General features: G+C 41.3%; 1 protein-coding gene across 2 annotated transcripts in view; it reads left to right on the top strand.

Annotated features, from left to right (window-relative positions):
• The first annotated feature begins 1,687 nt into the window (after positions 1-1,687).
• Positions 1,688-15,799, top strand: part of LOC107395254 (lysosome membrane protein 2) — a 44,327-nt gene continuing 30,215 nt past the window's right edge. For both annotated transcript variants that reach the window (XM_015974584.3, XM_015974585.3), the window contains exons 1-2: positions 1,688-2,142; positions 15,382-15,539. In XM_015974584.3, coding sequence (XP_015830070.3) covers positions 2,020-2,142; positions 15,382-15,539 — 281 coding nt within the window. In that variant the 5' untranslated portion in view covers positions 1,688-2,019. The remainder of the gene's footprint in view (positions 2,143-15,381; positions 15,540-15,799) is intronic.

Raw genomic sequence — 15,799 nt, forward strand, 5'->3', positions numbered from 1 at the left:
TGCAACTTTTCTTACTTCCGGGTTGGACTCAATTTTAAAGCTGCATTGTGGGGGCTTGGTCCTCACCCAAACACTTGGGACCTGTAACAGGCGGTGGTCTGCTCAGCTGATCGAAGAATTCGACCAGGTACGTAAGGCTGAACCAGCTGAGTCAAGTAGAGAGGCCCATAAAGATTGAGTGACTTAAAAACAAGAAGTACCATTTTTAAATGGATGCGGTAGCGCACCGGGAGCCAGTACAGCGGGTCAGAACAGGAGTAATGTGCTCCCTCCTTCTGGTGTCAGTCAAAAGGAGGACCGCCGCATTCTGCACCAGCTGTAGACACGCAACCAAGGAAGATGTGGATCCATAAAAAAGGGACTTTGCATGGTCCCAGCAAGAGATCACAAATGCATGGATCAATGTGTGCAGGTCACGTCTAGTCAGGATGGACTTCATCTTTGATAGCCGGCGAAGCTCGAAAAAACAAGATCTAACCACCTGGCTAATGTGGGAGTCCATCCGCAGCTCTGGGTCCAAAACCACCCCCAGGTTAGTGATGGCTGGTTTCACTGAGCTGCGAAAACAGGGTGGCAGGACAGGACTAACTGCAGTGGGAGAGGGAGGAACAAATAAAAGAGCCTCCAATTTAGACTTATTCAAATGTAAAAAGTTATTATAAAGCCAGTCCTTCACTTCATTCAGGCAATCCACAGCCAGTTGCACTGACTCTTGAGGTTTTAATGAAACATAAAATTGGCAGTCATCAGCATACAAATGATTAGACATGCCATGTTGCCTAAAATAGCTGCCAGAGGAAGAATGTAAAGATTAAAAAGCAAAGGTCCTAAAATAGAGCCTTGGGGAACACCACAGGGCAGAGAGGAGGCTTCAGAGGCAAAATCATCCAGCCTCACACTAAAACTTATGTTGCTGAGGTTATCACATTGTTTTTCGTGCTTATTCTCATGATTATTTTGTCTCAAGCTTTAGCGTGTCGTATTGTGCTCATTTCATTTTGTCTTATCTGTACGTCTTTCTACTTCTGTAGACTGTACCTGTGCACTCAGATTAGTACCTACATGGGGTAGATAGCTGCTTCTCTAATTCCTGCCACTTTTTACATTAATAATTTTATCATGAGTGTTTTATTAGTTCTTATATTGCTTATCTCTTAATTAATTTTTTTCTTTTTTTTTTCTTTCTTATCTTCTGCACCAACATACCGCAGCAATTTCTTAATGTTGTGACTTGGCACACATATGACAATAAAAACTTCTGATTCTGTGAATTGGACTAAGAGTCCGGAATCATAAGTACTAAAGTACTTTTTAAACTTCTGCAGAAGCCTTTGTAAATCTATCTTCTTTCTTTCAGTAACACCACCAACAACTATTTTGATAAGGGAGAGTGAGTTGTGAAGTTGCAGAATCAAACACAAAGCAGGTCCTTTGTATGTGATTCATTCAGTCGCAGCAGTGAGTAAACTGCTTGCGACCAGGGAAGTGTGTGTGGGTGGGGATGGGGTGGGGTGGGAGGGGTGGTGGTGGTGGTGGTGGTGGTGGGGGGGGGGGGTTAGGGTTACCATCGGTTGCGCTAAAGAAAGGGGGAGACCCTCGTCCCACTGTAGACGCACAGAAACAGCCAATCACCGCCCTCTCCCCTGAGGAGGCGGGAGAGACCCTACAACCCACTACAAAGCCTCCGTGGCGCTTTTTTCTCCTCCACACATGTGCGCTGAGCCACCGCTGACAGCGAGCGGAGAGCTCATGGTCTGTTTCCTCTCAACAAACTTCTTAAGGTGCCTGCAGTCCTGATACCTAGGGAGGACCGTGAACGCACCACAGCGTCACTGTTTCAAATACTAGCTTTAGCTCAACTTTTTGTTTCTTTTTCTCTATTAAGGTAAATAAAGTAAATGTAGGAGAAACTTTGAGGATTTCTGTTGGAGTTTTTTAAGAGAAAGAGAGAAATCCGGTCCAGCTGAGGGAGATAAGCATCTCCATCCGTTCTTTCTAAACTTTCCTGCACCTGCAGACATGAGTCGAAGACCCTTCGCCATCTACACGGTGGGGGCCCTCTGCGCCCTCCTGCTGGTCTGTGGGATCGGTCTGATCCTGGGGCAAGTTTTTCGCACGCTCATGCACAATCGCCTGAAAAAGGTAAACAACAAATTCTACTATATTCCTCAGAAGTTAATCACGTGCGTGCAAGACTGCTCCGTGGTTAGACTGCTGTGTACAAGCCGGTCCTTTAGAGGAAGATATAATACAGCACAATGGTGGGATTGTGTGGTCCGTATTTACAGATGCTCCTCTGTTTGCAGCCTATCTGTCTGCTTTACGTCACAGACCATTAGCAGTCAGTAGATCACCACTCATTCTCAGCAGAAACTTCTTTCATGAAGTGGATTTCATTCCCCCAGAAAAACTAAAATACGTTTTTAATCTCTAGCTTGGAGAGCACATCATAAAACAGAACGTTTATGCAAATGGCTGGTCATAATTAAAAAGTTCCTTCTCTCAAACACCAAACGGGCACACAAGTCCTTTCAACTCCATTAGTCTCAGACCAGATCCCAGACTCAGAAACTATAAAGGACTTAAATTGAATTAGCACTGAAATAACTTTTCTAGCTGATTGGTTGAAATAACTTTAGTGTGTGTGTGTGTGTGTGTGTGTGTGCGCGCGCGCGCGCACTTGTCTTTATATGCTCAAGTGGAAATGTTTACTTTTAACCAGTGTTTTAGCCTTTGAACCCTCTAAGGGTTCCACAATACATCGCAAATGTATCGTCATCACGATATCGGCATGCATGGTATGCATATCAGAAGAACAGAAAAAAACAATGCAATGAATGGTCAGCTCAAGTGTTTGCTACACATAATGTGATTTGTCAGTGAAACGGAAGCATGAAGTTTTTGACAAATCAAATAGAGCTCTTCACCCATTTGGCCAATCAGGTGGGTTCTTATAGGTTCGATGCCTTCCCCCAAGGCAGACAACACTTAAATTGGATGGCTAGCAAACACCTGAGTTAGCTTCAGTCTGCTTTTCTCCGGATCTACTGATTGCTTTTTCTTGTTCATTTTCTTTTAATCATTCCTCACATCTTTTGACAACAATTTTTACTTTTCCCCTTTTTCCTGATTTTTTTTTGTGGTCATTTTAAAATTTATTTATTTTAGATTTTTTATGTTGTTGGGTTAAGTATTTGTTTATTTACTGCAAGTCATATCGTCATCTCAATATTAATCACTGTTATCGCGCATTGGAGGATTTCCTAATATCGTGCAGCCCTAATTTCCACATTGTGGAGACACTTAGCTGGTCCACACATGGACAAAATACCCTAAAACATGGTTTTTGAGGTGTGATGTGAATACACTTTTGGTTTTGGTTAAGGTTAGGAATAGAACAGCTATGATTAGGGTTAGGGTATGGGCTAGGCATAGTGGAGTCACCAAGGAGAATGGAAGTCAAAGGAGGGTCCACACAAGGATGTGTAGTTTTGATGATCAGCACAATGTAATCAGCAATGTTTTTGCCAGTTGAGCTGATAAGTATTTGTTCCACTTTGTGTTTTTTTTTCAGAAGTGCCTTGTAAGAACATTTTCCAAACAAAAAATAAAACACTTTTCACCACATTCCAATTGGAATGTTTCTTTCGATTTTCATGTGTTTAATTAGCTCGTTGGTTAAAAAAAGAGAAACAGTTTGTGCTGATAATTACAAAGAAAGAGTTGGGTTTTCATGTTAGTTATGCATACAACAAGTTAAAGGAAATAACTGAGCCTGTTCTTAAAGGATGTTTTAAGGTGTGTTTATGTGTAAAAGTTATAATTAAGTTTCCTGAACGGCCTCAGTTTAGAGAAATGGTGTTTCCATCCTACAGGACTGATAAGCTAGCGACTAGTCTGATCTCAGTCAATAATAAAATGTATTGCTGCTGTTTTGAAACAGTTTAAATTTCTAAAATCTCCTTGCAGGTTTTATAGTTATTTATAAACGTTACCAGATTCGTATTACATAGATATTCATATGTTATTCACAAGTTATTCACATTCTGTTTTCTTACTGGCAGATAGTACTATCAGCAGCACCAAAGTGTGGCACTGTCAGTGCATCCAAAGGAGATTTTTTAATTTATTAAAGCTGCTATAGCGAATCTGCAAACAAGCTAGGTTTTGAACACAAACAAGGTCATGCAACACTCACCCCTCCCCTCAGGTATATTTCCTGGATCCATGTCCACTTGAACCAGAAACCCACATTGCCAGAGGACACGAGATAGTGCTTAACACCAGTCGCCATTTTCCAGGTCCAAACGTCTTTTGTTGTTCGTGACTTCAAATGGTGTTTTTCTTTTTGGGACTCTGGTAGTTTGTCCTAAAGTTGAAGTGGTAGCAGCTGATGTTTCTCCTCCTCTAATATTAATGAGCAGAGACCCTCTCACACCAGTGGTGTTCTGTTGATAAATACGTGAGTGTGTGATGAATGGAGGATGTGCCGTGGTTTTGGCGAGACTGGCAATTGGATGATCTGGCTGCTTTTCAGTCCGAAACGTGTTAATGGTGAAGGTTTATAGACAAAACAACCTTTTATTTGTTTGTTTTTTTAAACTACTCTAGGGATGGACAATATAACGGCATCAATATCGGTATTGGCCGATGTTAGTCATTTTTTAACATATCGGTATCGGTCCGATAAAAAAAACAGGCCGACATTAACAACCAATATTTTTTTCATCTTATTTCCATTTGTTTATCTGTCTCAGAGGGTGAGCGGGGTGTTGTGTATTTGTTTAGTCATGTCACAGTGATTGTAATCATCACAGAAGCGTAAATGTGTGTGTTGTGCGTACATAATTACGTAAATTCAGCTTTAATCATTTTAATTCTATGCAAAATCTGCTGGTTTTAGAAGTATTAATGTCAGTATATCGGTATCTGTTATCGGCCATAACAGTTATCTTAATATCTAATATCGTGCAGCCCTACTTCTAGCCAACTGGTGATAGCTGATAGACACTCTAGTAATTCAGATCGTTTATAAAACTCAGAATCCTTAAAGAAGAAGAAGAAGAAGAAAAGATCTTTTCCATAGCGCCTCTCAAGATAAAAATCACGAGGCGCTTCACAAAAACAAAAAATTTAAAATATAAAAAATTATATAGAAAATTATTAAAATACATTTTAAATGGGCAAAAAATAGACTATTGTGATCAAAAATGTAAAGAAAAAGAGAGAGTGAAAAGGAAAGAGGGAAATCAGTGGATCCCGAGGAAGGTGGAATAGGTGGGGAGAGCAGAACAAGGAGGTGATGAAGGTCACACCAAAGTCAGCTTGAACAATAGAGTTGAGCCCACTGGTCTCGGGCTCGTGGGGAGAGACTTCCAGAGTCTGGGGGCCACAGCAGCAAATGATCTGTCACCTTTGGCCTTTAGCCTGGTGCTGCACAACCAGCAGGCTTTGGTCACTGGACCTCAGGGACCTGCTGGGGGTGTAGGGACGGAGAAGATCACCAATGTATGGTGGTGCTTGTCCATGTAAGGCCCTATAGACCAGAACCAGGATCTTGAAATGAACCCTGAAGTTGACTGGCAGCCAGTGAAGCTGGAGGAGAAGCGGGGTGATGTGGGTGTGTTTGGAGGACTTGGTCAGAAGCCGAGCACAGGCATTCTGAACCACCTGTAGACGGTTCAGGGAGGTTCTGCTCAGACACGTGAAAAGAGAGTTACAGTAGTCTAAGCGTGAGGAGATGAAGGTGTGGAGAACTGTCTCAAGTTCAGAGCGGGACAGAATGGGACTCAGCTTAGCAATGTTCCTGAGAGTACAGCAGGAGGCGGAGCATTACAGCTGAATGTCATCTGCATATAGGTGATAAGAGACATTGTGAAAAGAAGAACTGTTAGCGATTGTTTATGTTCAAGCAGGTATCTGAAGGCCTCCACCTGCTTCAGAGCTTGACCTTTGACCTTTTCCCCAGCGGTTCTGTTCACCACACATGTGCTCTTCTACAGCCGAGCTCTTTGATCTGACCAAAATTCAGCTCTCAAGAACTCCTGTTAGCGAGTTCAGAGAGTTCACCGAAAATGTTTTGATCCCCAGGTTACGTCATCATGCTTCTGAGCACCCAGACATGAGAGAACACCTCTGAGATAGGCAGCTGTGGCATCGGTGGCGGTCGAGTTATGAGCTGATGCAGTGATTTAAGGTTTGAAGCAATGCACAGCGGAACATATTCATGAACATCTTGGTCCCTCGTACTACCTGGTTCTCTCAGATCCTCTGGCAGGTTGTTTTTAGTTGATGCAAGTGATTTTTGAGAAACAAAACTGCAGAAATGTGAATTTGCAGAGATGCGTCTGCAGCACAGTGAGCTAGAAAGCTACCTTTGACCTAAACTAAAAACTTATTTTTTTTAAAGTTTGCACTGTTTTTTTCCCATATAAATATAATATATATAAATATATTATATATAATATATATATATAATATAGATAATATATATAAAAATGTTTGTACTTGTTTAATTACTGAGTTTAAATGAATACAATGCAAATTTTCATATTTCTAAATCATTTTCTTGAGCCAGTATTTGCTAAAATGACCTTTTAAAGGGTTAATGAAAAGTCACTCAGACCCCCCACCACCCCCTGTTGCCAGAATACCACACTTGCAACTTCAGACTGGTGGGCCAGCACCTTGGACTTGAAAAATAGACTAATGAGGGGAACAATGCTCTCAGGGGCAATGATCAGACATTCAGTCTTTTCAGAGTTTAACTGAAGGAAGTTGTCTTCTAGCCAGCAGCTGATAGACATTCTAGAAATTAAGACAGTATGTAGAGCTCAGAATCCTTAAAGGAGCAGTATAGGTGAATGTCATCTGCATATAAGTGATAAGTAGGGTTAGGCATCAAGCATCGTTAGGAACTGGGACCAACTGTTAGTTTTTCCCGGAATCGCTCAACGTTTTTTATTTCAATTCCTAGTTTCGATTAACTGTCCCTGAAGAAACAAAGCCTCAGGGAAAATTTCTTGAAACTATTATTACCCGCTCTGACCATATATAGGAGAACATTTAAGTACTTACTGGGAACAAGCATGCAGAGCAGCTGAGATGGCATGCTTGTTTTTTTTTGTTTATTTGTTTTATTTTTGGAATGCATGAGAAATTGAAGAGCTGAGAAAACAGCTGCATGCACAAGAAAGATGTGTAAAGTTCTCTCTCAGCTCTGAAGTAAAGTAGAAGTTATTACATGTAAAAATAATAATTTCAATTTTAACAATATATTTCTGTTTGTGTACACGTGTTCTGACAGACTGTTCTTACAAACAGCTGCACAGACTAAACCTTTGAATTGCGATCAGCTTGACTTTTATTTTGTCAGTGTCTCCATCCCATCTGGAACATTATCATATCTCCAGGCACACAACGCTTCTGTTTACACATGGGCCTTCACCGTCTCTGGTTACTTAGCATAAACTACAGACTGTGTGCTCAGAAATGCTGAAATTTATTATGGCTTCAAAATCTCACAAATACACTCCCAACGTGCTGATCTGAAGAATTTTAGCAGTGAAACTGATTCTTTATGCATTGTTGCACCTTGTGAGGTTAGCAGGCTGCTTTGCCTGTTCTGCATTTATTTTGTGCATCATCAAAGTTGGGACTCTGCAATATAGGAGTGACCATTAGAGGCAGCATGGTGGCCCATGTGGTTTGATGTTAATTTATTCGTATTTATATGCAGATCAGGGCTCCAATAATCATTTATGGTACCACAACTGTGACTTTACCTGCCACATTTTCTCTTTGTTTTGAATTTATCATGAAAAGTTCAATTAAAAAGGATAAAAATAATCTAGTAATTAACATAATCATTTGGTTTTTAACATGTCTGTATTTTTTTTACATATATGCTTGCAGAGTTGCAAAGTTCCAATCGCTTGTTCACAGCTTTTTATTTTTATTTTTTTATAGGCGTTTTACAGGAAACAAGGTCAAAGTTTCTCAGTTGTGGTTGTAGAAGTGTGTCGTGTGACTGAAGCTGCAGTATATGCGATAACGTCCCCAAATTTCAAAGCTGACGTGAAAAGGGAACTTCTAAATTGTCATGCACACACAATTGTTCACCTTCAAGTATTTTACTTTTTCATCCCTGGTTTAAAGAGTTTGTAAATGTTGGATCTCAAATCAAGAGATGGGAAAGTCAAAGAACCTCGTGTACAAAATGGGCATCTTGGGTACGGCTTTGCAGATTTTCTTAGATCTTTTGTAGATCTTCTGCCACTGAAACACATCACCTGGGATTTCCAATATTACAGTGAAGCTTTCCCTGAAGCTTCACTTTACTAAGATAACAGTGCAAGTATGGAAAGGCTCAATCCCTGCTGCCAGTGTTATCATATGGTCCACCTCAATTTTTAGTTTAACAGCAGTTTTCAGGCCTCAGACAGGCTTTGCAACAACTTAGGATAGGAGGACCATCCTCAAAGACAATGTGGGGAAAAAATGTTATTTTATAGCGTGTTGTTAATTCAGAGCTGTCAATAAGAATGTGCTGGGAGTATTTTGTAGTTCAGTGTGATTGCAGATGCTGATGAATGGTTTCCTATTGCTCACATGTGTAAGAAATATTAGAACAGAGATACTGAACAAGAACCCCTGGTGGATTGCTGATCCTTGTAAAACATCCATATGCCAAAAAAATCCTGAAACAGTCCCACTTAGATTGCTTCTGCTTTGTGCATTATTGACCCAATAGGTGTTCTCAGGTCAAAATAATTCCCAGTGTGTTCAACCAGCATTGATTCCTTTTTTATATACAAAGGATTGATCGTTTATTAGAGAGGATTTCAGATGTATTTTTGGTGGAAGTGGATCGGCTTCATCGTTGGTTTTAGAAGTAATGTTGGGGCAAAATGCCCATTGTAAACTTTTGTCTCAAAGCGATGAATACATCTGTGAATTAGTTTTGTAAGAATTTTTAAGATTTACATTTTTTTTGTATATCTTAGCCTAAGCATGGGTTTATGTACACTGTATTAGTGGTGAACTTATGAAAGGATCTCTTTATAGAAGTTAGCTATGCTAAGATCCTTAGTTCTGGGATTTTCCAGCTGAAAAGAGACTAAAAAGAGCTCATAGACCATGTCCAGGTTTAGAGAGTAGAAGACAGGGGCCTTGCATACAGGCTGACATTTTTCCAGGAAAATACACCACACCAAACCATAACATTGATCCCACCTTTGGGATTACATTTTACGCCCATTTATTGGAAAGGAATTTCAATCTTTAAACTGAACAAATTTTGAGATTAAAAACTATTTCCCCTTTAGATAACTTTTGCACAGTGTTTAAAGTAAGTAATGAAAGTGAGAGGTGCATTAAAATATGTCGGTGGGTGTGACACATGTGCTTACAACTCACATTCTTTAATCCATAGTGATCTTCTGCCATGACAGTATGATATATCCCGGGTATCAAATTACTGCTTCACACCACTGGAGGATCCCCTCCCATGGATCCCATTCCCGGTAGCAGATTGTGTGCTGTAAGCCTCTTAAAGACTTCTTGGGAAATATCCCAGTTTGGCATCCCCTCAGTTTCGCTGTGAAGCAATTGGAGTCTTTATAAAATCAATCTCTGATGAGATTAGAAGGGGAGGCGTACCTTTTCTGAGACAAGTCCAGACAGAGTGGGGTTTCCATCGAAGCTGAACTTGCTCTGTTAGTTATCTTTTATGGCTTTTAACTCTGTTTTTAAAGGATGCTGATAAAAAGACATCAATATTTTAAAAAGTGCCAATAATTTAGCTTGCTAAAATATGCATATGGAGAGATGGTTGCATCGTGGTGATGGGGTGACTGTGTTCCAGATGTTCATGCATTGCAGTGGTGCTGCGGTAGAAAGAAAGATCTGCTTTGCTAAATCTGCATTTAACATTTTGTTAGTTTTTAGTCAAGTGCTGCAACAATTTTGAAAATCTGTGTCTTGATTTTTTCCTAAACCTCCCACTGTTGCCCTCCCATCTGATGTGCCCTTACCTCCACATTTCCCTCTTCCTCTCCAGACGTTCTTCATCGCAGTGGGATTGTAAGCAGTCTTGTAAACAGTGATAACTGATACTGCATTCTGATGCATTTACACAGGTTGTTAAACACCTATTTTACATACAGTAGTAAAACCTTAACTCGAAAACTGTTTGTCCACCTCTAGCTGTTTAATGCAGAAACACACACACACACACACACAAACCCTTCCAATAAAAATTTGAATGTGTGGATATTTTATTCTTGTTGATAAGAATACCAGCAGGTGTAGGGGTGGGAATTGATCATTTTTCATCAGCATCAATGGCATTGTAAATTCTGTCTTTCCATCCAATTCCTTATCAATTACCAAGTAGTTCAATAGGTGGCCAAAAGTTAATTGCACACGGTGTGCACAAGGTTCAAATGTTCTCCTTTATGATACTTGTGAAGGCAGAGTCATCTTCCTGCTGTAGCTTTAGCAAGATTTACAAAATCTCACTACAGTTCTGACTTTACTTGCTGTAGTCTGCTAGTGAGGAGGTCTGTATAAAAGGCAAATGATGCTGACATGATAGGCAGTGTTGGTTGGTTAGTTACTTGCAGTATTAACAGGAGAGGACGTGTGTTTGTTACCACTGCTGCTCACTAGTCACTAGTTGTAATGGCTTGTTGGCCTAGTATAATTCTTGTACCATGTGTTGAGCTTTGGTCAGCTCACATGCTGTTTTTAAATGCGCTTGATCAATAAACTGGTATGGTATGGGTAGTTCGCATTGGGTCAAAAATATGACATTCACTTTAGGTTGTCACATATTTTGTGCATAAAAGCTTTTGCATATTCATAGTGTTTCCTCCCTTTGATTAAATATCTACTTTGCAAGTACTGCAAGTTGCCTTGTTGGCACCATATTTCCTGCTGAGTAAATGCGTAAGCTACGCTACGTGCATGGTGACGTCATTCACGCTGACTGGAATTGATAAGGGAATTGTTTGCAAAAATGGCAAAACGATTCCTGGGAGTGGGAACCAGTTCTCAACAAGAATTGGTCTTTGATCCCCACCCCTAAGCAGGTGGATATTGACTGAATTTGAATTTAATTAACCATTTCAACATTTAATTAACAACCACACCTCTTTTTTATATCCCTATTTTACAAAGCAACAATGTAAATTAAAGCTGCAAGCAGCGTCATTCGGCCCTCGCAGCTCAGGGCCACTCCGGCCTGGCCGGCAGCCGGTGCACCCGGGCACGTCCGCGGAACAGAAACGTTGACCACCCCGACACCAGAAACCGCGAATGGTCTCCTCGTCTGCACCTCACCCTGACTCAGCATCTCCTCTGAGCCCACCAATATATTACACATCTCACCACTAGGGGGTATTCTATATTTACCACACAGGTGGTGTGATGACACAGACCAGGTTTAATGCTATTCTGACCACGTTTTTTGAAGTTATTGAAGGTTAAAGTTATCTAGGGGGCATTGTGACGAACTACAGAAAAATCCCATTGAGGTCAGCTTTGATTGATAAAGATGGTTTTGTGGTAGTTTGGCATCAATCAGATGTTGCGTGTGCTTTATGGAGCCAGATAGCCGAAAAGGGGCCGAGCTAAAGGGGTTTGAACCAACAAACACATCAATGTGTTTGGTGCAGTCACATGAAGACACAAGCCAAGTTCAATGCCATTCTGACCTTGTCTTTAGAAGTTAATAAAGTTTGAACCTATCTAGGGGGTGCTGTGACCATTTACAACTAAATCCCATAGAGGCCATCTTTTGTCATCAAAGACGGTTTTCTGTTAATTTGGCACCAATCAAACGTTGCATGGGTCATCTAGAGCCAAAAGGCTGTAAGTGGGCGGAGTTAAAGTGATTTGAACGAGTGAGCACATACATGTGTTGATTGCAGTTGTGTGATGACTCCCACCATGTTTGATATAGTTTGGAGCTTTTTTGCAGAAGTTACAAAGGTTTTATTGTATCTAGGGGGCGCTGTCCCAAATTTAGGAAAATATCCAATGGAGCAGTTTGTAGGTTGACAACAATCATTTGTGTGTAGTTTGGTGTGAATTGCATCATGCATGTGTTATTCAGGGCCTAATAACTGTCAGGGGGCAGAGCTAAAGCAGTATGAACCAATTACCACAGGATTGTGTTGGGTGCCTTTGTGTGATGACACATAGCAAGTTTGGTGCAGTTGCGACCTCGTCTGTAGGAGTTATTACTGTTTTAAAGGTATGTAGGGGGCGCTGTGGTGATGTTATACAACGTTCACCAACCGTTTGTGCCTCATTGGCTGAAGGGCATGATTGTTGATTGCCATGTTCGGTCTCGTGCAGATTGGAGGCTGTGGAAGTTACAGTCAAAGGTAAGGTCACGGCGTCATGCCAGAATTCGCCATGGCATCAAAGCCCCTCCCTTTCTGGAAATCTATCAGAACTGAATGGTCATTACAGCATCATGAAGACAGTGCATGACCATAGTGTCATGTTGACTAAATTAGAGGGGGCAATTATGGGCATTTCACCATAAAACAATAGACTTCCTTTTGTCAGGGGGCGGGGCTTAGGTGATGTCAGCTGTCCACATAGTTCTTGTCTTGAGATGTGGTCAGTGATCACACAGACAAAGTTTGATATAGATCTGATCATGCACATGGGAGTTGTTACGTCAAGTAATGTTATGGCGAAAGGTCAAAGTTTGAGGCTTAGCCACGCCCACACCTTTCAAGTAATTTAAAATCCAATGGTTGAATTTTTTTCCCCCATGTCTTAAAGGTATATAGCAGAAGTTTGAAGGCAATTAGTGGAAAGGGCGACGGGGCATCACTCTCCAAACGACGTGTGTGAAAACTACTAAATCGAGTACTTGGACCAAAATGGCTGACCTCCTGTGCGACTTTGCACTTGGCTCCAAGAAACTTTTTTGTAAGTCCAGAGACACTACATTAGTGTACCAAATTTTGTAATTCTCAATCAAAGCATGGCTTGGGACTGACGGTTTTAATGGTCCTAGGGGGCGATATTTCAGAAAATAGGCCACGACCGCCAACTTATCCTGTCCATTTTTATTGGGGTCAGACTAGGATCACTCACCCACTTATTGTTGGATAGCAATGTCACTGACTTCTCCTCGAGCTTCCACAAGCCTGCTCCGTTTATTTCAGCCTTTTGCCTTTTTAATAACTTTACTGACAGTCTGTGCAAAGACTTGTCCAGGTCATTTCTGCAGGTCCAATTTCAGTCCCCAGTAAGTGCAGACTGTGACGCCAGATGACGTCTTTTTCGTCACGTCTCCTGCACGTGCTGTATTGATGTCCTTAAGACATTCAGATTAGGGCTAATTCTGGTCGTTGTGGATGTCCTTCTCACGTCCCCAAGACACATTGTAGCAACGTCTTTTCCAAGTGACTTTTGCACGTCCAGACATGGTTAATTCTGGTCTAAACGAGGTTGTGATGGACGTGAGAAGCACGTCCACCAGACGTCTTTCAGACGATTGCACCAGACGAATGCAGCGTCTTTCCCAGATCTTTTGCCATCTGCTGATCGGAGGCTCCCCTAATAGTATGCGTGATTTTGATCGATCAGCTACCACATATTTTGACGTGCGAGGTAGCCATATTGGGTCCAGAGATCAGGTTTAGTCAGAAATAGAATATTAACTGTGTGGGGGCATTCCTGTTGCTTTTTCCCCTTTCATGTCTGGGGGTGCGCTCAGTCTGACTCCCAATGAAACGCACCATTAAGTTACTGAGCGCTTGCCAAAGCATTCAGCCCATATAACTAGCTTCAATGTCTAGTCTCCTTCTATTGACACAGGCGTTTCCACTTAAGTCGGCTCTATGGTCTCATGTTCTGCAGAGATTTTCCACCAACATAGTTAAAAAGAAAATAATTGGAGAAACCCCCTTTATCATACATTTGGTTTCATTTATATTTCTTTGAAGAGCCTGTAATTAAACCAGCCCTCTTGTAGTAGCTGTAAGAGTAACTTGACCCCAAATCTGAAGGAATCTCAACACGATTTAGATGAATTCATTAACAACGAGAGGGAACTTCAGCTCCTCATGCGCTTTGGCTCCTGTGGAGGAAAACCTTTTATTAGCGAGTGAAGCTTGACTGGAAGATTTATTGAATAGCCCCATGCAGTGCTCAGTGTTGATGCATGTGAATGTCTTCACATCAAAGCAGTGTTTTTTTTTGTGTGTGTTTGTGTATTCACCTGCCATATGTGTTTGTGTATAGGATGTGGCATAGGAGTAGCAGTGGAGTCCTGAGATAAGAGAGTTTTTCTTCCTGTTTTTCATATAGCATGCTGTGAGGGTCGTAGCATGATTGGTCAAAGCATGAAAACAGCAACGCAGAAAGACTAGTCTCTCTGTTCCCCAATCTAAGGTGACAGCTTTATTGTCCTTGGCCACTTGGCTAAACTTTTGTCTCTGCGCACAACAAAAAGTGTGTGTGTGTGTGTGTGTGTGTGTGGGGGGGGGGGGGTAATGTACTGGTGTTTAGAGCTCCAGGGTTAACCCTATGACAAATTTGACACAACTGGGCCACAGTGCGATCTGAGATCTAATGTGCCATATTTTCACCACTCTTATTGTGTTTTTACATTGAAATGAATTCCTCCTACTAATAAGGGCAGCTCTAGCTTTCATCATCCTGTGTAATCAGATGGGATGGTCGTCAGCATTGCACCGCTTGGGCCTCAAAACGCTCGATCTTGAGGAATGTGGCCTCACATCATTAAGGTCAGAGTGCTGCAGAAACAACGGGCATCCCGCTCCCTGGATCCCATGATCCATCAGAGGCGCTCTCCCGGTGCCTGTTGTCAAGGGCAACAGCCAACAATGGGGCGGTGTAGGGGTCTCCCCTCGTACCATTCATGTGTGCATTCTGTGCTCCGCGCACACACACACTTACCCCTGCACACACCCCTAAGGAGGATGTTTTTGTTCTTTGGATTGTTTTCATTTGGATCTCTGGGGAAACTTCAAACTCAAAACATGTGTATGCTGTTGAAAAGTTTGCTCCTTTTTGCAGGATCCACGCCAATGATTGAGTCCACCTTTAGCTCTAATCATACACTAAACAATGAATTCTTTTTACTGTGTAGTGTATAAAACCCAATTTGGCTTGTTTGGTTCAGCGGCTGAACAAAAGTCCTTTTCGTATTTTGAGTTTGTGCCCTTCTAGCTCCAAATGCACTTCATAAGGATGTAGGCAAGTGAGAGATATTACCAAAATAAGGCATTTAATTAGAGAAGAGAAAAAAAATCCTATGATGTGAACCTCACATTCGTGAAAGAGCAACAGTGTTTTGAAAGTAAAAAAATGTACTTTTTGTCTCTACAGGAGATTGTTTTAGTTGAGGGCAGCCGTGTGTTCGAGTCATGGAAGAGGCCTCCTCCTCCTGTTTTCATGGAATATTTCTTCTTCAATGTCACTAATGTTGATGAGATCCTGAAAGGGGCCAAACCGATTGTCACTCAGGTCGGCCCGTACACATACAGGTAAGAAGAAGAAATAATCTTTTCTACAGTACCTCTCAAGAAAAAAATCACAAGGCACTTCACAAGAACAAAATAAAAAATGTAAAAAAACCAAAAAAGATTTTAAAATGTCATAAAAATGGGAAAAGTAAAATTGTGATAAAAAATGGAGGAAAGGGAAAGAGAAAATTAATTAGAAAGAGGTAATCAGTGGATCCTGGAAAAGGCAGAATTGGTAGATAGAGCTAAATGAGGAGAAGTGATGAAGAATCAACTGAAGG

Source organism: Nothobranchius furzeri, chromosome 6 (assembly GCF_043380555.1).
Source record: "Nothobranchius furzeri strain GRZ-AD chromosome 6, NfurGRZ-RIMD1, whole genome shotgun sequence".
Lineage (NCBI taxonomy): Eukaryota > Metazoa > Chordata > Actinopteri > Cyprinodontiformes > Nothobranchiidae > Nothobranchius > Nothobranchius furzeri.